A 27866-nucleotide genomic window follows, 5' to 3' on the forward strand; every position below is an offset into this window, starting at 1 on the left:
TCTAATTTTTAAAAATTATCTCAATAGATGGCATATGACAATTGTGTCAAAACTATTTTATCCACTAGAAGGAAAACACAACTGTCCTTTAGAAGAAATGGGTTTCTTCTCCATGGGAGAGATTGAGTTGGGGCTGTCCAGAACAGAGCTAACAGAGGAGAGAGAGAACAAGAGTTATCATGGGAATTGTCACATGATTATGAAGGCCAAGAAGGCCCATGGGACACAGACTACAAGCTAAAGAACCATGAATGCCATTGATGTGAACTGATTGAGTCTGAAGGCCTGAAAAGGTAGGATCATAAGAGGCCAAAAGTCTAAGATCCAGGAGCTCTGATGCCTAGAGCAAGATAATGTTTCTGGCCAAGAAGCAGAGGGTCATTTGCCCATCTTTTACACTTTTGCTTTGTGGGCCTCAGTGGGCTATATTATATCCATCCACCTTGGTAAGGGCCATTTGCCTAAATCAGTCAACCAACTCGAAGACTCTCTCTTTTGGAAACACCCACAAGTACACACAACAGAAATAATATTTCACCAGATATTGGGACAATCTTAAGTGCAGTCAAACTGACATATAAAATTAACCATCATACTTCTTAACTACAACCATTACCTAGCAAAGTACAGTTGTTGAGACTGTATGACTTGGGTGAGACTATTACCACATATTATTTGGAAAAGATGGTAAAGCCAGTCACGAGACATCTTGGGTTTCTCTGCTGTGTGACTCAGATACCTAAGAATATCAGTTGTGAAATCTTATTAAAAATTAATTTAAAGTTATATAGAAATATTTACATTCAAAACTCAGTTTAATATACTTTAAAAACTCTTATATGCTATGCATTGGGAACCAAAAATCCTCAGACTTTAATGAATTTCCAAATTACCTGAGAACCCTATTAAAAAAGATTCTGACTCTACATCCAGGCTGACACCTGACATTACACATCTCTAGCAAAACGTCTCCATCTTCTGTAGCTGGCTATGGACTTCCTGCCATGAATCCGATTTCTCCACTGATTCTTCAGAGTTGGTCTTCTTCAGTAGCCAGCCTCATATGGGAATAATCAGATCTGCATGTGGTGCTTTTTCTCCTTTGTTAGATGCTTGGTTTCTTCCTCAGGAGCGCACATGTAACCACTGCAGCTGTGCTACACGGGTATCTCCACTGCTTACTGATGAAGAGACTTTTATCTCTGGCAGACTGCTTTCATGTCTCCCTGCTCAGAAGCGTTTCAGAAAGTAGCCTCTGGCAGCAAAGAGTGCTAGAGACTCCACCACACTAAGCAAGACACAGAAGATTGCCCTCCGGGTCCTCCCCTAAGAGAACTGACAACCTATTCATCCAGCTCATCTCTCCAGGCTTTAGTTTTCTTAGCTCCTACACTGAATCCCATATGCAGACATACTGCAACAGTAAAGAAAGGAACAGAGGTTTCATCCAACCAGTACAGTGGCAACACTCTTGCTCTTCACTGAGAAATAGCTGACTCTTACAACTATTTCTATTGATGGGTGTTCTTCTTTGCCTCAGATGGTATTTTTATCAGTAAAATAAACAGAGTCTGCCAGGGCAAGTTAAAATCTTCCCTGAGAAGAAAGCAGGAGCATCCTGTGATTGTAAAACTCTCCATGACTCAGAGAGAGAAAACTAGACATGTCTACTGATCTGAAGGTTTATTGACAAAGCAGTTCACACCTAGTTCCGATTGCCTATGGGATGTCTGATCCAACTCACTGAAGCATCAAAGCTGGATCACCACTCTACCCCAGGCCCCAGCGTGGGTCATTACTGTGGTGACTTGGAAAGGAATTGTTTTCATTTTGGCACATGGCAAGTAACCATTTGCACATGTTAACAGGAACTTCTTTATAACGTGGGAGTACGGACTTTAAGAATGACTAGCCCTCTGCTGTGTTCTTGATTCTGAGTTGGAATTTCTCACCTTCGCTGGGGATAAGAATGCCTTTCAGCAAGGGCAGATCACTTAAAGTTTACCAATTTCATACATTTTGGATTGTTTTTTTTTTCAGCTTTGCACTCAAACTAGATTCATAAACCAATTTATTTTGCTTAGTTTCATTATTGTTTATCACACGTAAACCATAGGGAAAGCTATATTTGAGTTATCCATTGCAATACATAAAATTACCCCCAAAACTAGAAACTTCAACCAGCAAACATTGATAATCACACAGCTTTTCTGGGTCAGGAATACAAGTGTGACGTTCCAGCTTCTCTGGTTTTGAGTCTTTCACAAGGCAGCAGCCATCTCTGCACTAGACTCGGAGAGATTTACTTCCTCCTTCATTTGTTTGTGGTTATGAGCAGGACTCACTTCCTGCTTCCACCAATGGAAGAATTTGTGACTTTTCCTTTAGAATTCCTTGCTGCATAGCATGTCTTCACAGCCTCCATCAATCTGCAGCTTCTTTCATTAAAGGACATAAAGAAAGAAGCAAGGGGAATGGTAATTAAGCTAAAGTCACGGTCCTTTGTAAGCTAATCAAAGAAATGGACACCAGTCTAGGACTTCAAAATAAGTCAGTGGATCCAGCCCCACTCAGGGGGAAGAATGCTGAGAAACTAGCATCCCTGGGAGACAGGTCAGAGGTGCCCACAACAGTCTAATTAAAACTCCAGAGTTGACGCTGGCCAAACTTTACAGTTAAATCTAGAATTTTTACATGGGTTCTGTAAACAAAGACTGCTCGCTCATTTCCCAGACACCCAGACCCAAATAGTCACACAGAAACTATATTAATTACAACACTGTTTGGCCAATAGCTTAGGCGTATTCCTAGCTAGCTCTTACATCTTAAATTAACCTATTTCTATTAATCTGTGTATCACCATGAGGCTGTGGTCTACTGGTAAGGTTTTTGTGGTGTCTTTCTCCTTCAGCAGCTACATGGTGTGTCTTTGACTCCACCTACTCTCTCTATATATATATATATCTCTTTTGGGATTTCCCACCTGACTTTATTCTGCCCTGCCATCAGTGAAAAGCAGCTTCTTTATTAACAAATGGTAATAAAAAACATATTCACAGTGTACAGAGGGGAATCCCAAATCAGGGTTCATAAATTAATTAATAATTGAAAGCAAAACAAATGCCCATTGTCAAGCAGTGTAAGATACAGTATGTCTCATTCAGACAGCCATCCCAAGGGCAGTGTATGGGTGAGGTGCTGTCCAATAGAAGAGCCTGCTTGTTTCTGCCTGCCCCTTGTGCCTAAGTCACTCTCTTCTCCTTCATTGACCAGAACTTCTCAAATGTTATCCACTCCTCCAAATCTTTCCTAAAAAATTCCATCTCCTTGGATTTTAAATTTTTCACTCCACTGTACACATAAACAATACCCCTGAAATAAAACTCACTGAGAAAGTACAACAATCCACATTAGTTTTAGAAATTAGTGTGTGCTTGGTTTACAAAAAAAAAATACAATATACACTGTTGTTACCTACTGGCAACTTTGGTTTTAGACATCCTGGCAGCTGTGTGTTTCTCTGAGACTCAGAGATATTTGTTGTTCTCTCCCACTGAAATCTCAGTTCTGATGTGGTCACAATTTTCTTCTCATAGGCTATAGCCTACACCAAGAATCATCACATTTGTGTTTAAATATGGTCAATATATTTTCTTTTATCATGAAAGTTTGCTGGGAGATATGCTACAAACATAACCTAAGGTTGCAATAGGTACATAACTTAAAAATTCAGAAACAACAAAATTCTACATCAACTTTCTTGGGGTCCTGAGGAATAAGTGTCTTGATAAAAGACAGGGTGGGTCTTATTTATCAAAAAGAGATAAGGGGTAAAGCTGAGTCACATTATAAGGAAGGGAGAAAAGATACATGACCAAAACAAGAAAAGTCTACAGGGATGGAAATCAAGAAGGGAGGACCACTAGCTATGCTGTCTCTCCCAGCAGAACGGTCTGGAGACAGTCTGTGAATTAACTAGAGAAAAAGAAAAAAGAAGAGTCTAATTTGGCTATATTCACAACAATAACAAAAATCCAAATGAAATCGATTTTCTCTTAAAGATAAAGATAGATCAAATGTTTTAAAGTTGACTTTTAAAGTATGTAACAAAGTTCTGACAGAGCATAGTGTGTTGCCCCTCAGCTTGCTATAATGCAGATTATTTTCCAGAGTTGTCTAAGTGTTTCTGATGTCATTAATCCATCTATGGGCCTGCTCAATGGGTTGTTGGGACCTCAAAACCAGGTGCAGGCTAGCCTCTGCCCTGCAACCTCCCAGGGAGGCTAAAGCAAGGAGAGCTGACTCGGCTCTCAGCGGGGTTCCCAGTTAAATCTGGTTCTCTTTACCAGGAGGCCTGGAGGAGGCAGGAGCATGATGCTCCTACGGCTTTTTCATATTCTGCTACCCATTTTCTAATACATCCTCTTGACATGAGCAGCCCCACTGTATTCTTTTTTCTTCGTCACTAACTCTAAAATGACAGGTGGAGGATTATCTTTTCTGCCACTTACCATGAAACACAGCTCCAGACAGTGGTTGTAGGTTTCTGAGCTTAACCACACAGCTCACAACTGAGTGGATAATCAATCATTCTGTGACTAAATCCATCTGGAACAAATTTGTAGAAGTGGCCATGTAGGTTTCTTGGGGGAGGGGGGGAAACTAAACTGAAACCAGAGTTGATTTTTTTCAAAGCTTTAGAAGGGAAAGGATTATAAAACACAGCAGTGACTTTCTCCTCCAGGACTTACACGCACACTGTGTGTTTGTGTAGATGTGTTCCCACTTGGCAGTGTACTTAAACAGTGAAAGACTCTCTGTGCATCGCAGGAGAGTCCACTCCACAGAGAGTGAGACCTCACTCTCTCCTAGGTTAAAGAAAAGGAAAAGATCGGGGAGGCACGGTACCTTCTCATCACCATAACTCCATGCTGCTCTGCAATCCCCGGTATACAGGTTCAACTCTGGAGCTATAGAACCCAGAGAGCCTGTTCTGAGCCTTTTCTGGATAGAGCACTCTCTTTTTACCCTTTGCATCATAAACATTAAAGGATAATTTAAATTTCAATAACCTTAATTTTTAAAAACATTTTCATTGGATTTTGAGATTTGTGTACACTATGTTTTGATAGTATTCAGTACCCTCACCTCCTCCCAGATCCATTCCCCTTCCCTCATCACTTAATGTTGTGAGGAAAAAACAAACAAACATGGAGACAACTTGTGCTGCCCAAATAGTTCTAGGTGTGTGGCCTTGCACTGGTGTGTGGTTGACTTAGCAGCAGCTCTATTCTTGGAGAAATCTGACCCCACCTCTCCCAGCAGCTAACAACTGCCAGTAGCTCCTCTTCTGGGGCTGGGACTTAGTGCTGGCCTCCCCTTCCATGCTGGGATCTGGTCTGCCTTGGGCTTGCACAGGTCTTGTGCATGCCATCCCAACTGCTGTGAGTTCATTGTGCAATGCCCTGCTATGTCCAGAAGACAATGCTCCCTTATAACCGCCCAGTCTGTGCCTCTGCTCTCTCCACCCCATCTTCGGCAGTGACCCCAGAGCCTTAGGAGGAAGTGGTACAGCATACTCGTTCTGTTCAGGGATAAATACTCTGCAGTCTCTTCTTCAAGTGTGAGTCTGTTTGTCACATCTGCTACAAATAGAAGCTTCTGTAATGAGGGTTGAGGAAAACATTAACCTATGGGTATAACAATAAATCATTAGGAATTGGTTTACTACTACAGAACTTTGGCTTTTAAAAACACTTTCTCTGCTATAATACAAAATGAGAGTAAAATTTTAAAATATATTTTTGATGTGTAACCCTAAGTCAATACTATTTATTTATTTATTATTTTGTTTTGGTTTTTCAAGATATGGTTACTCTGTGTAACATTCTTGGCAGTCCTGGAACCCACTGTGTAGATCAGGCTGGCCTCAAACTCACAGAGATCTGCCTGCTTCTGCCTCCTGAGTACTGGGATTAAAGGTGTACAACACCACTGCCCGGCCACATTTTTAAACAATAAATGTTCCAAGTGATTCAGCTCCACACTGAGCGACATTTCCAGGTAGCCAGTGGTAAATGGTAGCTGCAGGGCAGCCCTGAGGTCCTCAGAACAAAGACTGGTGACTGCAATCGGGCGGCCTGCTAAGACTTTTTAAGACAATAGGTGACATGAATGATAATCTGGATTAAACAAACCGGGCTGGGAGAGGATGTGAAACCAGGTAGGCTTTGCTGGGGCACAACCTGGAGACCTCATGGTGTGAGTGCTGGTGCCACTGTTTGCTGTAAGAGTAAAGACAGCATCAGCAAGCACAGCAGGAAACAAGACTGGAAAAGTCCCTGGGTGACTGTTTAGATAAGACTCTGAGTTCTTGGTTAAATCACTTAGACATGACATGGTCAGAAGAAAACTTTGGTCAAGGAGTGACATAATGGAAATACCACTTTCAAGTAACTAAATAATAAAGAGTGAAAGTCTACATAAAGAGTTAAGTGCGTTAAATTGTCGTAATTTTCACAGTGGGAGAGAGAATGTGTCAGTCTGATTGATAGCCAAGTGAGTGTCTCCAGAAAGAATTGTGGGGCATTTGAATGCTGTATTTACGGTAACTGTACTAGGAGGAGCATTCCAGTGCTGTGTATACAGTAACAGTGCTAGGAGGGGCATTGGGATTATATATATCATTGCTTAGAGGAGCATTCCGGTGCTGTGTACACAGTAACAGTGCTAGGAGGGGCATTGGGATTATATATATCATTGCTTAGAGGAGCATTCCGGTGCTATGTACACAGTAACAGTTCTAGGAGGAGCATTTGGATGATATAGATATAGATATTATCAATGCTTAGAGGAGCATTCCAGTGCTGTGTACACAGTAACAGTGCTAGGAGAAGCTGTATATACTGTAACAGGGCTAGAAGGAGGTATAATATAAATGGGTTATTTTCAGGATGATAATAACTAGCTTAAAACTATTTCTAAAAAGTGCTGTTTGCTATTTTACATCTGAGTGCTTCTCCTGATTCAGTGATTTCAAACAAGTTATCTTCAAGGAGGGTCAACAGCAATATATTTATTCATAATCATATATTTATTTATAGCTATAAAGATAAGTATCAATTACACATTCATAAAATGGTATGATTTCTGTTTTCATGCTTCATAAAATAATCAATTAAGGGATAATTAGCCCCTAAATGATCTTTTGAGCAACTAGCCTTTCTGCCTCGTGCCCACATTATTATACTCTAAGGTGTTCGTTCACCGTGAAGTCTAACCAGAAGGACTCTGCAACAAGTCTCCTCCTACAAACTGTCTAAGCATAGACTCTGCACAGACATTCTACTATCTGAACATCAAGGCTGCTCCCTTCAAAATGCAATGAGCCCAAGCTTAGCTCAGTGTAAGGTTTTGAGAATATATGAAATTATAACAAAAGGCAATTCTCTGTCCCGCCACTCCCCAACCTATCAGATAGGAGTGGATGAAGAACAAGCTCCTTAAGGAGGGAGAAAGCAACAGGTTTCCATGGTGTCTACAGAAAGAACGTCTTACAGCTATTGTCTTTGTTAAAAATAATAATTTTTAAATTGTATGGGAAAAAGCAGTATAGTTTAGGAGGAGGGGCAGGGCTGACCTGCTGAGCTAATAAAATATAAATTTGATTTTATAAGAATATATGGTTTGTGAAATAAGCCAAAGAAACTCGAGTTGAGTTTGGATCCTATTTCGCTAAGTTGTTCTCTGAAAACTAGCACACAACCAGTTTACAAAGGTGACAGTGACTGACGTGTCTGGTGACTGACCTGTGTAAGTCACAGTCAAGCCTGAGCTTTCCCTCTGTGGGGTAGGCGTCTTCTGAGACGATGTGGTAGCTGTCTAGGTTGCTTTTATGTTTCATATTGGATTTAGGAATGAGATGAGGAAGATGGATTTAACTTCACTTTGTCACAGTTGGGGACATGTCACCAACCACAGATAAGGTATCTCATTGCAAGATCCCTAAACATGTCTTCCAAATGCAAAGTTATGTGCCGGGCCTGAATTGAGCATGATCAAAGCATAGGAGGTACCGAGAAAACAAGTATCAGAGCTTATGGGGCCTGCCTGCCAAGAGCTCACATGTGGGAGCAGACTAATTCAGTGTGGCATTACAACTATTAGGTTCCATTTGGGGACTTCCTGGGAAAAGTGACACCAGGCTTTAATCTTAAAAAGTTATAGGAATCTGATTTCAGAGACATAGGGGAATGAGGGAAGAGAAAAAGTTTTCCAGGCCTAGTGAGAAACACTTGCTGAAATGTAAGGTGTTTGGTGTGACCTGGGTGCACACGGTGTGAAGAGACAGGAGTCGAAGCATGAAGAGCCCCACACGCCAGGATCAGAGTTGGGGTTTTATACCATTGATGGGCCAAGATGACATGATGAGTGTCCTTAGTATAAGATGAGAGATACCCTGCATTAAATTGTCTTACAGAAGGATTAAGTGCACAAATATAGTGTTAACCTTTAAATTTGCTTCTGAATTCTAATTTATTAACAAGATCACATTATTTATCCTGAATACTTAGAACTGGCCTTATTAGGTATGGATTTCCTTCCCAAAACAGCCCACGTCTGTTTGTAAGTCTAACTTTCCATCAAATGATGCAGCAAAGACCCGGATTCAGGAACAGCTGCAGAGGTCAAGCCAGCTTTATGGATCCCCTCGGTAATGGCTGTATCATTCCCACCACTGCTAGGTTTTCCCCACACAGACCCCAGCTGCAGTTCTTGAAGGGGTTTGAGCCAGCCCTGTCCAGAGCTTGTACTAAAACTTATTGAAACACTGGTTTGAAAACCAAACTGATATTTGGGGTTTGCAGAGACCAGGAAGAAAGTCCAAATAAACACATTACTTGGCCCAACATTCTCTAGTTATGCAAAAAGAAATCATTTATCATAGAGAGGAGTAAACTGTAAAGTGTAATGGAAGCCTTAAGCATTGTTTATCTTACGTGCTTTGTTTCTTTATATTATAAAATACTAGGATGTGTACATCAAATTCAGCAGAGAGCTCAAGGGCTGCTTTCAACTTGCTGAGGCTGTGCAATCCCCAGGCCACTGCTATGCGACGGTTGTCTAGAGGACATGGCCAGAGTTTATTTGTCAGACCAAAACTTGATAGAAGTTTGGGCCAGATCAGGCACCATGAGCCGAGTGCCCCTTCATCCTTACTGTAACTTTAATTAAAAATGAAGTAGAGACCAGGCAGCAAGGGCCTCCCCTAGGTAGTTCATGATTGCTGCCAGTCTTCTTAGAAGGAGGGTTATGGCTACAACTGTCTGAAGGCCAGCTGGACAACAGGGCGTCACGTTGGTCAAAGGAATCTGGGAGAAGATGTATAAAGAAGGTTGGCATGTGCTGACCTGGAAGGGCACTCCCTCCTGCTGAGTTAGGGGGCTGGGGGAAGGCCTACTGGCAGAGGCAGGCGAGAGGTGAGAGTGTATTACACATGGCTGTGGCATGGGTGATACGCAGAGTTAGAAAAGATGCGTTGATGAGGAGGAGCCCAAGAAGAGTCATTTTGTATATGGAACCACCTATAATGCCTCAGTGGAGGTTCAGAGCAATTGTGCAGAACTGACTAAACTTTATCACGTATAGAGCTGGGGCAGGTTTTGGGATCCCTGAGAGCCTGGCAGCCCCAGCCTCACTAGGCAGGTGAAGATGGCAGGGGACATGCCCCGGGTCAGAGTAAAAGCACCTACGAACAACTGTCCAAGAAGAGGTGTCCAAGGACTGTGTCCCTCACTGAGGGATCAGCAGTCAGGGCTTATTAATTAGAGCAATGGTCTCAAAGGTGATACAAAATTAAATATTAAATGTAAGAAATGTAGAGCTGACAAAGGAAGTCGCTGTCGGTTCTCTTACCTACACCTTTAATATGGCAGTAAGAGACACTGGATACAATGAATATGATTCTCCTCACAATGTTTGATGTCCAATGAAAACTGACTTTCCGAAAGGTGCTTCTCATGATCTTTGCTGTTACCTGTAAACATCTCAAAACCTGAAAGCCGCTCTCAATAAAACCTCCCCCTCTGCTGTGGCCAAAGGGCTGCTTCACCGACACACGGTCCAAGTGCTATAGGCATGCTTGTTCTGAACCTCCTCATTGGAGAAATCAAATACCCTGCAAATATAACCAGTTCATTTCAGTTTAACTCTCTGCCTTATCCTTAGGGAAAACTGCAGGACCCTGGTTCTGCTTCTGTATGTAGATATTTCCCTATCACAAAGCATTATGAAATAAAGGGGTGCATTCTCCCTTTATCCTCTAGTTCTGAGCTATAACTTCATTACTGACTTGAATGAATTACAGTGACTATAATGCCCTTAGCATAATTAAATAAATAAAAATTACCACTAAAACTTCCATCTTCTTATCTTTCTCATAGCTACAGTGTACATTAGAGCACTCTCTTAGATTTATAGTTCAATACTAATTGGAGCTGTGGTTGGTGCTGTCTGCTAAATCCTCTTATAAACACTAATACCTGATTGTCACAAAGGGCTGTTAAAGTATGAGCTGTCCTTTCCTATCATGAAACATTATGAAATATAAAAATGATATCATACTTTATTTTACCAGACCCCTTTTTGTTTGAAGGTTCCTATTTCCTCCATGAGAACAAAGTATAAGGAAGTCTGGCTTCCCTTTTCTTGGGTTCATTCATCTGGGATATATAAAAAGCAGGGACAATGGTCACGCAGTGGTTGGTGATCCTCCACATCAGGCTTCAGCTATGGTTGGCCATATTCAAATATGAGAAAGCATAGAAATGAAGACCTGTGTCTAATCATATAAAAATTAATATGAAAATTATGCTGGAAATCATAGTATTTGCAGCTTTCTTATTTCCTTCCATCTGCGTCTGACAGAAGTATTAACTTGATCTGCTGTCAACTTTTAGTCTTTTCATCCGAAGCAACTTATGGAGCACTTCCTATGATCCCGTGCTACTCTTGCTGTATTATTTCAGTTCATCACTGCAATGACATTATGTAATTGACACTATCTCTTTTTGGTATATATAGCAGTGAGACTTGGAAAGGCCAAGTAAATGTCCTAGGACACAAAATAAAACTGCAATTCTGTTTAGGGTTGGGACCCGCGTGATGGGGGATAGCACAATGACCAGAGCACTTGCTGCAGGAGTGTGGGCATATGAGTCTGGATCCTAACCCCTCAGACAAAAGCCGGGAGCAGCAACACATGTCTGTATCCCAACATTTTGTAGAAGGGGAAACAGATCTCCGCTGCTCTCTGGCCAGCCACTCTAGCTGAAGAGGGGAGTTCCATGCTCAGTGAGAGACCATGACTCAAAAAATAAGGGGAAAAGAGAGGACACAGAACATTAATTTCTGGCCTTCATAGGCACATGCATAGGCGAGCACAGCTACATACGCAGGTGTACACACCTGTAGGAACATGTATACGTACATACAACAAACACACATATACTACACATAAACAAAAGAAAAAAAAACACCCATGATCTTATGCTTCTGTCTCAATCATATTTAAAACAAGGAGCTACATAAGAAGATGTTATTCTGCAATTCTAAAACCTTTTAGACAGATCTGTTCCTTCTTTGAACTTGGTTCATAGTATAATATGTTAGACATAAGCATTTTGTTATATTTGTAATAAAATTGCCATCTCAAATAAAAGAATTTAGGACTTAAAATACTAGCAGGGAGAAAATAGCTTGATTCCTCTACTTCAGAAAATAAAGAGATCAGTGATTGACAGTCACTGACAGGGGACATTCAGAGACCTTTCTGGCAGTCTCACCATCATCTACATTAACCACATGTGTGCCTGAAGTCAACAGCTTTTATTTAAAGGTTTGCATAAATAAAATATTACATTCCTAAGGAAAAATAATCCCAGGGTAATTTTTAAATTAACAATATGACTCGCTCCAACGTCCCACTTTCTTCCATATTTGTGGAATGAGATAGACTCCATACATGTGCCGCATACAGCAACCATTAAAGTAGATGTAAGAGAGCCAAAACACACAGGCTCCTTTTCATCTGTGTTTACTCGTGCCAAGAAATTCCCCTGAAGACTGGGTTATTTAGCATCTACCTTTAACACATCCACCACGTGCCTGGCATAGCTCCATCTGTCTTTGTACTTCAGCTGAGAAACACTGTACAGTGCATGTCTCTCCATGAGGTTTTCTCCAGTGTACATTGTCAAGCATGCATTAAAGCTACTCTGAAGTCCTGGCAAACAAGGACTTCTCAGGTACACAGTAGTATGCATCCAGGACTCCCTACTCCTCTGATAATCCTTCCCTCTTATCCAGAAAGACAGTCTGTTTTCAGACTCCGCTTTGAACCAATCCAGTAGAGTAAGGGGGAAGTTTGATCAAAAATTTTAAAGGAGAAAGAAGAAATGGAGACTTGACACCATCACTCCAAGAAAACAAGAACAAGGTTTTCATGGAAATGAGTTGAAAGCGGGGAAATGAACACTTTTGAAAATGGCACCAATGACCCATCAAAGAAACCATTGTTTCAGAACTGAAAAAGATCTCAGAGAATAATAATACTGCAAAACTTACCACTCCCATCAAGGAAATATAAGATAAAAGGCCCAACATTTATTTAAAAGTTCAAAGACCGTTTTCCATGTTGGTTTGCAGAAAGCTTGAGACTCAGATCTCCCGTGGGGCCAGCAACTTTACTGAACAGGATTTTCTCTTGTCCCACATCCCCTTTACACTCCTCCAGCTGAAACTTATGAGTTCCTCAAACTTTCACAACGCTCATTGCATTTTGATACAAAGAAGGAGGGATTCCACAGTCTAAGTCAACACAGTTTATTGGAAATTAAATTGCGGAATATAGGACGGTAGCTCGGGGAGAATGGCAATGGTTGAATCGTTCTTTGTGAAATACAAGTTAATTACTGATAGTTGCTCACATTTAATATTTTGGTCACTGAGTAATTCCATGTCTTGACATGATCAAAGTGAAGGGTCCTCCTTTCTGAGGAAACAAAGACATGTGATCTGCTTTTCTGCTCAAGGAGAAGGGAGGAAATAAACAGGCCCTTGAGATAAGAATGTCCCTCTGTATATTTTATCTTCAAGTTTGTCAGATGTTACAGGATCAATACAAAAGTCAACTTCCTAAATGTACAAAGACACCCATGTGTGTGCATGATGTGTCAAATGAAAGGAAGTGCTTAAGTCTGTTGAGTCCTTATTCATTACTATTAGGACAAAGGCAGTGGTTTTCCTCTCTTTCTTTTGGTGTGTGTGTGTTCTCTGTGTGTGTATGTGTGTGTGTCCTGTGTGTGTGTGTGTTCTGTGTGTGTGTCTGTGTGTGTGTGTGTGTGTTAAGCTTAGGAAAAGTTAATTTTAAAATACAAAGAAATATGCCCAAAAGATTAAAACGTCATTTCCACTGCCACACGTATGTATAACCCCTTATCACTGTTTTCTAATACAGATAAGGAGGCAGATCCCTGCCACCTGCCTGAGATCCATGGTGCACGTGTGCAAATTCCCAGAGACAGGAAACTCATTACTTCTGCATACATCAAGGCTTCTAATAACTGTAACATCTTTTCTTGAATGTTAAAGTCTAGTTTCCTTGAATTTCTCCTCATGACTTCTAGTTCTGCCTTTTAGAATGTATTTGCCTCTTTTCTCTAAATAGCTTCTCGGGATGCTGAAGTCCACTCTGAGCCAACTGTGACAGAGAAAAAAGGTCAAGACTGATGGGGAAGGTATGGAGGAAGGATACTCGTCCCCACGACTCTGGATGTCGTTTTCACTTTTCTCCCTTCTCTAAGCCACGGGCTTGTCAGAAACGTCTGCCTTTTCCAAACGAGCTTTGCCAGTCTTATTGCTGCTGTCCTTGTCCTCTTGCTCCAGTCTCTTCTTCGTCCCTGTGGAAGTTGGAGAGCGTAGCGTGGGGTTAACGCTCTGCCACTGAGCCACACCCTCTAGGAAACATAATCTCTACATGGACGTCTTTGAAATTTATTTAGACTTGTCCCATGGCCAGCACATGGAGATTTTCTTTCAACATTCTCTCAGTACATATAAAAGCTATGTTTTCCATACAGTGGTAAGCATTTTTTCAAAGTTTTCGCCATGATATTTTTATTTTGTCTTCATTTCTGAATAATGTGTGTTGATTCTTTCAGTTCCTAGGAGAAATTGCTGAAATCTTACCACTTACCATAATTGTGTTTCATTGTGTTTACATTTAGCTTTTACTTCATTTATGATTAAATGATTTTAAATTTAGAGTTTCTATGTTTCCCTAAAACTTTTGTTGTAAGTACTATTCCTGACTTATTCCTTAGTGATTTTCCCCTTAAAGGCAATTTTATCCAATGTTAAAATTGCAAAGCTAAAGTTTTCCTGGTTAATATTTGTATAGTATATTTTTAATCTCTTTTTCTTTAATATCCATACACTTACAGTTGAATTATGTTACTTGAAACAGTATATTCATTTTCTTTAATTACACGATTATTTAATAATTATCATCATCATCATTATTGCTAGTGTATAATGTGAGCAACAGGGTGGGAACATTGTGAGATCAGGTCTCCATTTTGCATGGGTTCCAGAAACTGAACTCCTGTCCTCGGCTTTCATAGAAAGCATTTCTGATTGCCGAACTGTCTGCCTGCTCAGTTTTTGGTTTAGAGCTAGCATGTAGTCCAGTTCTAGTCCCTAATTGATATGTGTGAAACCCGAAACTACCCTACCATCTGCTGTCTGCATTGCCTGCACATTTCGTCTTCTCCTTCTCCTTTTCTTTTTTGGATTTCCGAGACAGGGTTTCTCTGTAGCTTTGGAGCCTGTCCTGGAACTCACTCTGCAGACCAGGCTAGCCTTGAATTCACAGAGATCCGCCTGCCTCTGCCTCCCGAGTGCTTGGATTAAAGGTGTGCATCACCACCGCCTGGCATCTTATTCTTATTTTTATTCTTATTCTTCACCTTCTCTTTAAGTTGACAAAGGATTTTTCATGATTCTGTGTTCCCCTGAGTCAGATTTCTAGTTCCGTGCTTTATTACTATTCCTTTATGTTTTCCCTGGGGATTGCTCAAACATGCACCCTGGCGTATCAAAATCCAATGTAAATTAGAAGTTTTAACCTTTCCTGAGGATCTGAAGATACACTAAAAATATTTAAGCTCACCAGGCAGTAGTGGCGCACTTCTTTAATTCCAGCACCTGGGAGGCAGAGGCAGGCGGATCTCTGTGAGTTCGAGGCCAGCCTGGTCTACAGAGCTAGTGCCAGGACAGGCTCCAAAGCTACAGAGAAACCCTGTCTCAAAAAAAAGAATATTTAAGCATTCCATCTCATTTTGTCAATCCACATACATTTAAATATACATGGTGTGTATATGTTTGTGTGCATTTATGTTTCTATGTGTTCGTGTTCAGATGTGTGAGTTTTCATATCTGAAAATTCCACACCCAAGTGTGAAACTTTTCAGGTGTCAGGCCTTGCCCTCCATTTTGCTTTGAGAGTTTCTTCTTGCTTACCCATGTGAATGTCAGACTAGCTGGCCCTCGAGCTCTGAGTAATGCTCCTGTCTCCACATCCCAATTCACCATGGTCAAAGGTCACCCTAAGGGGACAGATGTGCCCTCTCCCATGGTCACCCTGAGGAAACAGATGTGCACTCTCCCATGGTCACCCTGAGGGGTCAGGTGTGCACTCTCGCATGGTCACCCTGAGGGGACAGATGTGCACTCTCCCATGGTCACCCTGAGGGGACAGATGTGCACTCTCCCATGGTCACCCTGAGGGGACAGATGTGCACTCTCCCATGGTCACCCTGAGGGGACAGATGTGCACTCTCCCATGGTCACCCTGAGGGGACAGAAGTGCACTCTCCCATGGTCACCCTGAGGGGACAGAAGTGCACTCTCCCATGGTCACCCTGAGGGGACAGAAGTGCACTCTCCCATGGTCACCCTGAGGGGACAGATGTGCACTCTCCCATGGTCACCCTGAGGGGACAGATGTGCACTCTCCCATGGTCACCCTGAGGGGACAGAAGTGCACTCTCCCATGGTCACCCTGAGGGGACAGATGTGCACTCTCCCATGGTCACCCTGAGGGGACAGATGTGCCCTCTCCCATGGTCACTCTGAGGAAACAGATGTGCACTCTCCCATGGTCACCCTGAGGGGACAGAAGTGCACTCTCCCATGGTCACCCTGAGGGGACAGGTGTGCACTCTCCCATGGTCACCCTGAGGGGACAGATGTGCACTCTCCCATGGTCACCCTGAGGGGACAGATGTGCACTCTCCCATGGTCACCCTGAGGGGACAGATGTGCACTCTCCCATGGTCACCCTGACGGGACAGATGTGCACTCTCGCATGGCCACCCTGAGGGGACAGATGTGCATTCTCGCATGGTCACCCTGAGGGGACAGAAGTGCACTTCTCCATGGTCACCCTGAGGGGACAGATGTGTGTGCACTCTCGCATGGTCATCCTGAGGGGACATGTGCACTCTCGCATGGTCACCCTGAGGGGACAGATGTGTGTGCACTCTCCCATGGTCACCCTGAGGGGACAGATGTGCACTCTCCCATGGTCATCCTGAGGGGACAGATGTGTGTGCACTCTCCCATGGTCACCCTGAGGGGACAGATGTGTGTGCACTCTCGCATGGTCATCCTGAGGGGACAGGTGTGCACTCTCGCATGGTCACCCTGAGGGGACAGGTGTGCACTTCTCCATGGTCACCCTGAGGGGACAGGTGTGCACTTCTCCATGGTCACCCTGAGGGGACAGATGTGTGTGCACTCTCGCATGGTCATCCTGAGGGGACAGATGTGCACTCTCGCATGGTCACCCTGAGGGGACAGATGTGTGTGCACTCTCCCATGGTCACCCTGAGGGGACGGATGTGCATTCTCCCATGGTCATCCTGAGGGGACAGATGTGTGTGCACTCTCCCATGGTCACCCTGAGGGGACAGATGTGCATTCTCCCATGGTCATCCTGAGGGGACAGATGTGTGTGCACTCTCGCATGGTCATCCTGAGGGGACAGGTGTGCCCTCTCACCATGGTTACCCTGAGGGGACAGATTGTGCAGGAAAACATAATAAGGTATTATGGTCAAAAGTATGAGTCACAAAGACATTTTTTGAAAAAGCTTTAGGCCTTTAATGAGTTAGGGAACTAATGCCAAGTTGCACCCAACATTTAGTACTGTGCTTAAATTTAGTGGGAACTAAATCTACTTAATGTTGGATGAACAAGAATATAACCCGTCTCTCTAATTAGGAGGTCACCAAGCCATGCCTGTTATAATTGGCACTGCCGTAGCCAGAGGCTTATGTCACTTCAAGTGATGATTACCTAAAGGAGAAAGCCAAGAATGTGTTTGCTTTGGGGTGGGGGAACTGACCCAGCTATAAGGTCTCCAGGCAGGAGACCAAAACTCAAGTCACACTGCTCATGGGGACTCAGTAGGCTCCAGAAGTGGAATTGGTCTCCATTCAGCTCATAACTTGCCAGAGTTTGATTTGGGCTTCTGGAACTGGCCAGTGCCAAGACACCCACAAAACATAGATACAAACACATCCCATGATCAGTAGGATCAGAATTATACCCAAGACCATCCTTTTTTTATAATTAGTTTTATTGAACTCTACATTTTTCTCTGCTTCCCTCCCTACCGCTCCCCTCCTTTCTACCCTCTCCTATAGTCCCCATGGTCCCAATTTACTCAGGAGCTTTTGTCTTTTTCTACGTGCCATGTAGATTAGATTCATGTATATCTCTATTAGGGTCCTCTTTGTTGTCTAAATTCTCTGGGATTGTGATGTTTGCTGGTCTTCTTTGCTTTATGTTTTAAAACCAATTATGAGTGAGTGCATGTAATAATTGTCTTTCTGGGTCTGGGTTACCTCACTTAATATGATGCTTTCAAGCTCCATCCATTTGCCTGCAAATTTCAAGCTGTCATTATTTTTTCTGCTATGTAGTACTCCATTGTGTAAATGTACCACATTTTCCTTATCCATTCTTCCTTCAAGGGGCATTTAGGTTGTTTCTAGGTTCTGGTTATGACAAACAATGCTGCTATGAACATAGTTGAGCACATGTACTTACTGTATGATTGAGCATTCTTTGGATATATACCCAAAAGTGGTATTACTGGATCTTGAAGAAGGTTGTTTCCTAATTTTCTGAGAAATCACCACACTGACATCCAAAGGGGTTGTACCAGCTTGCATTCCCACCAGCAATGCAGGAGTGTTCCCTTTACCCCACAACCTCTCCAGCATAAGTTGTCATCAGTGTTTTTGATCTTAGCCATTCATACAGGTAAGATGGAATTTCAGAGTTGTTCTGATTTGCATTTCTCTGATAACTAGGGATGTTGAGCATTTCCTTAAGTGCGTTTCTGTCATTTTAGATTTCTCTGTTGAGAGGTCTCTGTTTAGGTCTGTAATCCACTTTTTTATTGGATTATTTGTTCTTTTGATTATCAATTTCTTGAGTTCTTTGTATATTTTGGAGGCCAGCCCTCTGTCTGATGTGGGGTTAGTGAAGATCTTTTACATTCTGTAGGCTGTTGTTTTCTCTTGTTGACCATGTCCTTTGCTTTACAGAAACTTTTCAGCTTCAGGAGGTCCCATTTATTAATTGTTTCTCTCAGTGTCTGTGCTACTGGGGTTATATTTAGGCAATGGTCTCCTGTGCCAATGTGTTCAAGTGTACTTTCCACTTTCTCTTCTATGAGGTTCAGTGTGGCTGGCTTTATGTTGAGAAGACCATCCATTTTTAATATTTAAAAATAATGACCAACCTTATAGGACAAATTTGAATTGCCACACAGAAAAGCTTTTATTCCTAGTACCCAGCCACTCAAGAGCCAAGACTGATATTCCAAAATATAGTCACACTCCCCAAGGTTGCAGTTGGACCACTGACCATAGTATCCCCTATTCTAGGGCACCTTTCCCCAAATATATCTGGGGAGTAATTGTGTTTGAGAAAGAAACAAAAACAAGTTCATCTGGGTATGATACCATCACACAGATGCCTGAAAATATCCCAATACTAAAATATTTATCTGTAGGAAATGTTGCTTTAATTCTCTGAGTGCAATCAGCTGCACTTGCCCAGTGCACAAAGAGCACTAAAGAATGAGTGTGTGTGCCTCTGTCTTCTTTTCTGTTTCGGCCTATAACTTAGGGGTACATCTGCTGGGTGAATAGTACAGAGAAGTTGCAGGTTAAGCATTCATGTGAACCTGTTGGGTTTCCTTCCACATTTATGAATGATACACTGAACCCCATCTAATCAGCTTGTGTTTGGAATCCATTGTTCCATGGAAAGCTAGGTGAGTAAAGGTTCATCTTCCATGCAAATCCATCCTCATTGCTGAAGAAGCAACCCCGATACAAGCATCACTTTTTAAACATGGGAACAGCATATTACAAAACTCTACCAGAACATGGTACAGTGCCAAGGATTTCCAGGACACTGGATTTGGTCACTTTCTAAAACAAAGACTGAACCACCAAGAGGGCTGAAGCTGATTTTGATGATGTTTTTGTTTATCACTTAAAGCACACCAAATTGTTATCTACGCTTTGCCAGAATTGATAAGAATCTAGAGCTATAAATCTCCTGCTGGCCACAATGATGACAGTTCCCCTCTGTTAGTAAATATCTCTTTTCTCCACTAGAACTGCTTAGCTCTGGTGAATTCTAGCTAAAGGGTGAAAAGCCAATTGGAACTGGGCATGTTGCCAGATAAATCTGATCCCGGCTCTATAAAGGAAGCAAAATGGGAACTAGAAAGTCTTTGACAAAAATTGTTGATAAGTGGCTAAAGACTGGGGAGGGAAGCAGAAAGCACAGAGAGCTAGAAATCTAACTGTAAGCAAAAGAAAGACACGGGGAAGAACCCAGGTATGACATGATTAGCAATCCTCTGATCCTGAGGGAAAAAGTTAAAGTATACATGCCTGCAGCTCAATTTTTGCTACCCACGTTTGTGGGAGAAAAGTCTGTGGAGAACTAAATCATAGAAGGAGCAAAAGGGAACCTGGGATTTGAACATGAGGTTTCTGCAACATCAGGCAGCTCTGACTCTACATGTCACTAGCATCTTACTTCCTCGCCTGTCAACTGTAGACAGTAGTCTGTTTCTGTTTCCCGAGGTGTCCTGGAGTAATTCGACTTCTTAAGAAACTCTTTCTGTATAGAAACTATTTATCTACTTTATGCTAATTTGTTTTAGAGCTTTAATAAATGTCTATGCAATGCTATATTAAATAGTATACACTCTCCTCTAAGTAGATTTTAATCAGTAACATTAATGGATTACCAGGATTATAATTACCAGCAGCCACTATTAGATAAGACAGAGGCAGAACAACAACGTCCTCAGCTTTTGCTAAGAAGTTCCTACCTCCTCCAATAATTTTGAAAATAAAGACCCTCCAAATTCCTAAGATCCTCATCCATCAACTCCTTCCACTGAAAAAGTTCACTGAGGCCACAGTCCTAGATCACATGGGCAGCCACAGAATCAGTCACTTCAGCCGCCTTCCTCCTCTCTCTAGTCTGCAGCGCCTTCCTCAAAAGTGGTCAGGAGTCACTTCTTAAACTCAAGTTGAAACCCAATGTGGTACAGTAGAACACTCATACTGCATCTCACTTTTGCCCATAGAACACGCTGAAGTGACTCCATGTCGTGGTAAGTTATCAAATTATGGAAAGAACATTGCAGAGATTAAAATGTTGCATAAGAGAGAGCACAACATGAGTCAGGGATTTGGAAACTATGAGTCAGAATACAAGGGAAGAAGCCAAAACTGGAGAACAAAGGCCTAAGCAGGGCCTAGGGGACACCAGTGAATGGACACCATCCCCGTGTTCGCTTGCAGATAACAGCAGATCTGCAGTGCCACTGACTGGGGCAAGCCTGATAAGAGGCTCAGCAAAGACTGTACTGGATTATTTAAGGCAACTAAGGTTGTCAGTGTCAAGAAAAGAAATACCTACAGTAGTATAAACCACAAGCAGGGAGGTGAGGACTCTTTTAAGTTATTCTCAACCTATCAGAATGTTTAAAAGTGTTGTGGGATTTTAGGAAGCATGTTCTGCTGTTTTGTTCTTCGTAGTGTTAACATTATCCATGGCTGTTTCATTAACAGCTGTTCGCTATAGTGTTCAATACAAACCCTCGAATCCCCCATTTAAGTCTCTGGATTCTGCTAGTGACTTGGGCACGCATTTGCTGAGCACATTCTGCCAGACCCAGCACCGGGCTGACTCCAACTCCCTGCCATTCTCTGCAGAGTTGCTGGGTCTCTTTCTTGTGGGACTTGCCTTCAATAAGAGAGCTTCCTTCCACTACCAGGTCCTGTATCTCGTCCCCTTCACCTGGCAGCTCAGGACCAACCTCCTCTGCAAAGATGCTAAGGCTGCTCACTCTGGCCAGCATAGGCTGAGAGTCCTCCAGACTCAACGGTTTTCCCTTGTTCCCACTCAGAAGCAGAGTTGATTCTGCCGTGCTCCTCAGGCCTGTCTGCTACTCTGCCTTATGAATTTTACTTCCATAAGCTACAGTGCTGGTCCTGCTTTCTGTAAACCCTGAGCACCAAGGTAATCATTCATTCATCCATTAATTGGGTAAACATCTATTGAAAAAACAAAACCCATAACATTCCATGTGCTATAGTAAGCAGGGGAAATGAGCTTCGCTGTCAAGGACAAATGATGGATAATTGAAAACAAAAACATAAAATTCCTTTCCCCAGAGCGTTTGTTCCTAGATTCTCAGGAAAACATGGCTGACCTGAGTCATTTTCCTGTTAAATAAAGCCGGGTTTTGCCCACGCAGATGGCCTCCCAAACAGATGCAGGAAGTGAGTTCTGCTCACAAACAACAGAGGTTCCTGAAACAGCAGTGGTTGTGCCGCCCTGGAGTGGTGACAGAGTGTCACCCTGAGCCTTCTGACAACAGACAAGCAGGAAAAGACGCACAAAAAGGTTTAAAGATGTTTGATGGCTTAACATGCCTTTGTGTGAGTGTATAAGCAAGCAATAATAGAATCTTCCAAGCAATAGCATTACGGCATTTAAATAGATACTGTAATTGAAGACAGTCCACAGAAGTTCTGGACGCTGGGATTCTTTAGCTTTAAATAAGCTGCTAAATGTGAGGGCTGGGGAGAATAAATACTCTACACTGCGGTTAGAACGATACAAACAGAAATGCAGATGACGCTGCCTCCAGGTCATGGAGGTTATGCTTTGAGCATTTCTAAGTGCAGGTCAAAGGAACATTGCATCCAGCAATTCATGCTCACTAGATGAAGCAAATTCTATCACAGCTTTCTTGTTTGGGGTAAAGAAAGGAAAATAAGGTAGTTGGAGTGGCATAGTAGTGTATTTGGGTCTTTGCCTTTATTAAATTACTGTAACTCACTGGATATTTTTTAATAAATAATTCTTTTCAGAAGCTAACTAGAGCAGACTCTTAGAAAGGAGCCTTACAGGTTTGTATGTTTAAAACCTATTTCATGATACATTGATCCCAGGGGAAACGTTAGTCGGTTTATCAAAGACAGTTCGAAGCAAATGATGGGAAAATAGGAAGGAACTTGCAGGACACCCAGAATGTGATGAGGTGGAGTCAGTTTGCACAGAGTGGTTGCAAAAAGAGAAGCCTCCATCACTGGCAAGGCCTCCTTCAGCAGTGCCAAGCCGGCCCGAGTCCTTGATCTCCTGCCAGCACGGACAGAGGGAGCTTGCCACAGTTGGATCTACCAGGACTCTATCTCTCAGGGCTGTTATCACGGCAAATGTTGGCAGATGTTCCTGACATAAAACAATAGGAATTCTGCTGTCATTTCTACATTAGGGAGTTATAAAGCTCCAAAGAATCCCAGTAGAGAAGGTTTTCATCAAGTGCATTTGAGAAAAAAACAAGGCATGAAAGGGAGCAGCTGACTTCACAGTACGGTCACTGCTCCGTGGCCTTTCACCTCGAAAGGGCCCTTTGGGGTAGATTGGAAAACAGCATCATAGTGATAGTGTTAATGCATTTCAGAACAACAGCAACAAAAAAACCTTGTTGATGTTTAAAATCAGGTGCCAAGAATTTTGTGTGAAAGAAAGCCTTACCAGGTTTATCCAATGGGCAATCGTGCATCAATCACTGGAGCATCCTCATCCTCTCGCCCTCTTTTTCTGGACAGAATCTCTCCTACTGCTCCAGGCTAAGTAGAGTGATTATCTCAGAATGACTTCTTATAAAATGAATGGCTTACTTTATGGCTTTGCTTAGCATGAATGCAACAATTCAATTCTCCTTGAAATTAAAAAAAAATCCAAACAAAATAACACAAAGAGCCACTTTCTGCTTAGGTGGGAAAGAGAAAGCATAGTTAGTTCTCATGGCTGAAAATTGATTTCTTTTAATTGATTCTCAGCCCACCACCTTGGGGTCTCCCACAGTGATGATCAAAAATTCACTCCCCAGCAAGTCTATCTTGGTTATGAAGAAATGGTCATCTAGAAATTACATGTTTTGTGACATTTTATTAAAGCTTAGTCTTCAGTTGTTAGAGAATACCAAAACTATGTAGCCCCCCTTTGAAATCTATCTTCCTGGTGGCTATGTGATTTCTGAATGACTGTGAAGGATACAGACAAGGCAAAATGAATTCTACCTACAAGTGGCAGTGAATGGTCACACAAATTCCTAGCACACTTTGGTCAGGAACAGGCTAAGTTGTCTTCCTTGGTAAGTTCCCCTCTTTGCTAAACCTGTAACTTGCTTCCCATGGAAGCACATGTAGCAATTGTTCAAAGTAAAATCTCTTAGGAGACTATCAACTACACTAACATATCTGTCCTAGAAGAATATGATCAAATTGGTGCTTTTCATTTTGAGTTTTGTAATGTAAACTTTATATATACATGTTATTCTGCCATTTGAGAAAAAGACACCAGAATCAGAAGAGAGACTATACAATAATAAGATTTATAAGAAGGTCTCTCAAATTTAAAAGCATTTGGTAGCAAAAGTAGGAGTCGTGCAATCTAATTTAATTCTCTCACCTTTTATGTAAGTGTATCTACATATGTATGTTGCTGGTGATTGCACCTAGAGCATTAAATATACAAGGAAAGTGCTTTACCAATGTGCTATATTCTAGTCTCATTTTACTTATAGTTTTGAGATAGAGTCTAAGTTGCCAAGGCTGGACTTGAACTTCCCCTGTAGCCCAGGCTAGACTTAAATTGGAGATCCTCCTGCTTCAGTCTTACAAATAGTTGTTGTGTGTTCTCATAGGTATCCCTATCTAATAAAAGTATAAAACTGACTTAGGGAAGCATTCATGCCTACTGGGAACGTGATGGGTGATAGATAAAAGGAAGAAGATGGAGTAAATGACTAAGATAGGTATAAGAATTATTAGGACCTCGTAAATCTCAGGTGTACACACTGGTAATTCTGAAAATATTTTATAAACATTTGAAATATTTTTTTATTTTAAATATTTCCAGCATTATAAAATTATTTTATAATGCTTTTGAAGAATAAAGTAAAATTCAGTTTAAGAAAAAAGAAAAGAGAGCCTCCATATCTTCACAAACAGCTGGAATTCTTACTGTATTGCATGTCTTTCCCAGATATCGATGAGTGCGCCTCAGGGACCCACAACTGCAGAGAGGACCAAGTGTGCATCAACTTACGTGGTTCCTTCACATGCCAGTGTCTTCCGGGGTATCAGAAGAGGGGTGAGCAGTGCGTGGGTAAGTCCCTGGTGCAGTATTAAGACTCCCATCTTGAGACTCTTTAGACATCAAAACAAAGCCCTCCCGGTTGATTGAAGAATGATACCCAACAGCTTCTTCCTCTTCCGACAACGAACAATATAGTTTCCAGCTACCAAGAGGAACCTTAAGGTTGAAACTATCCTAAATACTGAAGTACTATAGACTAAGTGAAAGCAGTAATCTAGTCTGAATGGAATCATAAAGACAACTGAGAACTAAATTTTTCATTAGGGGTTGTGTCACTAACATACTGGTGACAGGGACCACTGCACAGCAGAATATGGTGTATGTGATAGATGCTGAGGTCAAATGCCCCCTCTACCCCTGTCATTTGAGCCTATGGTTACTTAAGTGCTCTGTGTATCACCGTATTCAAGTGTCCTGTGGAGATGCCACTAGTTCCAACTCAGGAGCTCATGAATGGCAGTGGTTAGCACATATGTGGTCCTGTGCCATGTGACTGGCAGAGTGAACACTAAAGAAGTGGTTCTCAACCCTCCTAATGCTATGACTCTTTAATACAGTTCCTCATGCTGTAGTGACCCCCAACCGTAAGATTACTTCATTGCTATTTCATAATTGTAATTTGCTACTATTATGAATCACAATATAAATATCTGATGCAGAATATCTGATATTCAGCCCCCAAAGGAGTCATGACCCACAGGTTGAGAACCCCTGATCTAAAGCCTCTTTACACTGCAAGTCTTTGGCGGTGTTTTAAGTGCAGAATGAAGCACTGTACCAGAGGGAGTTTGCGAGGATACCTCCCTGAGGTCTAGGGCCATGTCAGCTTGTGTCACTACGGATGCCAGAGTCCCCACAAAGGGTCCAGTACACGTAGTAGATGACCTGCATACATTCTGAATGAATGAAAGAACACAGTTTGAGGAGGCCAGCTGGCGGGCAGTGAAGTAAAACAGCACTCTGGCTCACTCAATCAAGGAACCCAGTAGAAGTCACGTACTGCTGTGATTGGCTCCCTCTGCCCATCTGTTTACATGCCTAGACTCTTACCACAGACCAGTGGGAAGACCAGATTTTCTTCTAGGAGCAGAGGATGAGGGTTTGGAGACAGCCAGGCAGCATCAGCTTCTACCTGAGAATGTGAGCTGTCAACATGGGTATGTCAGCACTCAGCTCCTTGTAGACCCTGGCTGACCCTGCCTGCCAAGGGCTGTGTCTAGGTGCTGGAATGGGTGTCCGGACTCATGGAAGGACCAGGGTTTGTAAAGCTGGAAGTTAAGACAAAGAACAAGAGTGCTGGAAAACTCCACAGACGCCAAAGCAAGCTATGCTCTTTGGGTTAGTCAGTAAAATAAACACTGAGGGCCTAAAAGTACAGTAGTAACCTACTCTACTGCAGGGTGAACCGAAGACAAAGGAAGACTAAGAGGCAGCCTTTATGGGAAAGTGGGAAAATGAGCTCACATCAGATCATGTGTGTACCGACGTTGCCCTCACCCACAAAGGTAGTTCTGCTGTTTTCAGAGATCATAGAGGGGTCTCCCCATCATTTCTAGGGCATCAACACCCTCCCTCCCAAGGTCACTTGCACCACAGCTTCTTCTCACTGGTTATGGTTCTGGTCCACACATGTGTACACATTCTTTCCAAAGCAACAAGACCACCCCTACAAAACCCTACTGCACTATCCAATCCCATCCCAGTTGCCTCCCCAAGGAGCCATAATCTAACCAAATATAATTAGTCACTCCTCCTTCCAATTAGGATGAAGTAGACCATTTTTGGAAATTTCCAATCTGTTGCAGTCTGATAACTATGCAAAGTATAATAAAAGCATTGTGGAGGTTTTGCTTGCCGTAGCTAAACATGCACTCTGAGTTCCTGCACTTGTGGATTGACCCAATCCTCCATGGACCTCCACAATCAGCAGGGCACTGCGCAGCTTGCTCTCTCTGTCCCTGCTATACCTTCCTATTATTTATCTTCTCACTATGTGGAGTAACACGTTTATGCCTGTATCCCATGCAGACAGATGGAGAGTAAATTGCAGTTATGACTATGCAACCTTATCACCAAATGCAATGCTGTAAAATGAGTATCTACTAGTTGAAGAGACGGGCACCATTGAGTCATAATATATTCACCGAGAGCAGACTGTGTGCCAGGTACAGTTCTAGATGCTGAGATATAGGATTAGGCCAACAATTTTTACAGAATCTTTGGTCTGGAGGAGCTATTAGAAAAAAATCCATACATATTGACTAGCGATTGTGGTACCTGGCTATCACATAAGGCACTAGGAAGCACTCTAAACAATAGCTCTTAATTAACGTAAGATTCCTCCACATCAAATAATGTAACTGAGCATCTACTAATACTAGTCCTTGCTCGGGGCGTGAAGCATACATCAGAGAGCAGACAAATATCTTCCACCTCTATCTCAAGGGAAGAGACAGCTCTTATTTGCCTCAGATGATAGTGAGAGAGACAGATAAGCAAATAAACACACATCTCAATATTAAGCAACGACAAAAGCTACAAGGAAGTCTGAAGCAGGATAAGAATATGGGTGGGGACATAAACTGTCATATGTAGTGAGAGAGCCATCCTCCCTGGGTACCAGGAAGCAGACACATAGGCTGTGTGGATGTCTCTCTAGTTATTTCAGTGTGCTGATTGGCCAGCAGCATTCTGCATCTTTCTACTAACACCTCCCACTTCACTACCTAGTATGCTCCAGATACATCACCTATTCTGTACCATGTGAACTCTCCAACCATTCTACCATATGGAATAAGAATCAGAAGCTCCAGAAGCTAAGACATGGAATTGCCAGATCCAAGATTCGAACTCATGTTAGCTTCAAGCCATTCGAGCACACTGTTGTTAAAACAGCAGCACAGCTTTGTTATTTCTTATTTTTTTTTTAGCATGAGGTAATGTCACTCTGTGGTGCTGTTTTGTATGTACAAAACTGTCCTGTTAAACTACACATGCTATGCTGGAGCTGTCACAGAGTGTAGTCA

The 27866-nt window shown here is 42.2% G+C and overlaps 1 protein-coding gene across 1 annotated transcript in view; it reads left to right on the forward strand.

Annotated features, from left to right (window-relative positions):
- Efemp1 (EGF containing fibulin extracellular matrix protein 1) overlaps nucleotides 1-27866 on the forward strand; it is a 65418-nt gene that overhangs the window by 24959 nt on the left and 12593 nt on the right. Inside the window, exon 5 of the mRNA XM_075942442.1 lies at nucleotides 24727-24849. Coding sequence (XP_075798557.1) covers nucleotides 24727-24849 — 123 coding nt within the window. The remainder of the gene's footprint in view (nucleotides 1-24726; nucleotides 24850-27866) is intronic.

The sequence above is a fragment of the Microtus pennsylvanicus genome, chromosome 12 (genome assembly GCF_037038515.1).
Source record: "Microtus pennsylvanicus isolate mMicPen1 chromosome 12, mMicPen1.hap1, whole genome shotgun sequence".
NCBI classification, from domain to species: domain Eukaryota; kingdom Metazoa; phylum Chordata; class Mammalia; order Rodentia; family Cricetidae; genus Microtus; species Microtus pennsylvanicus.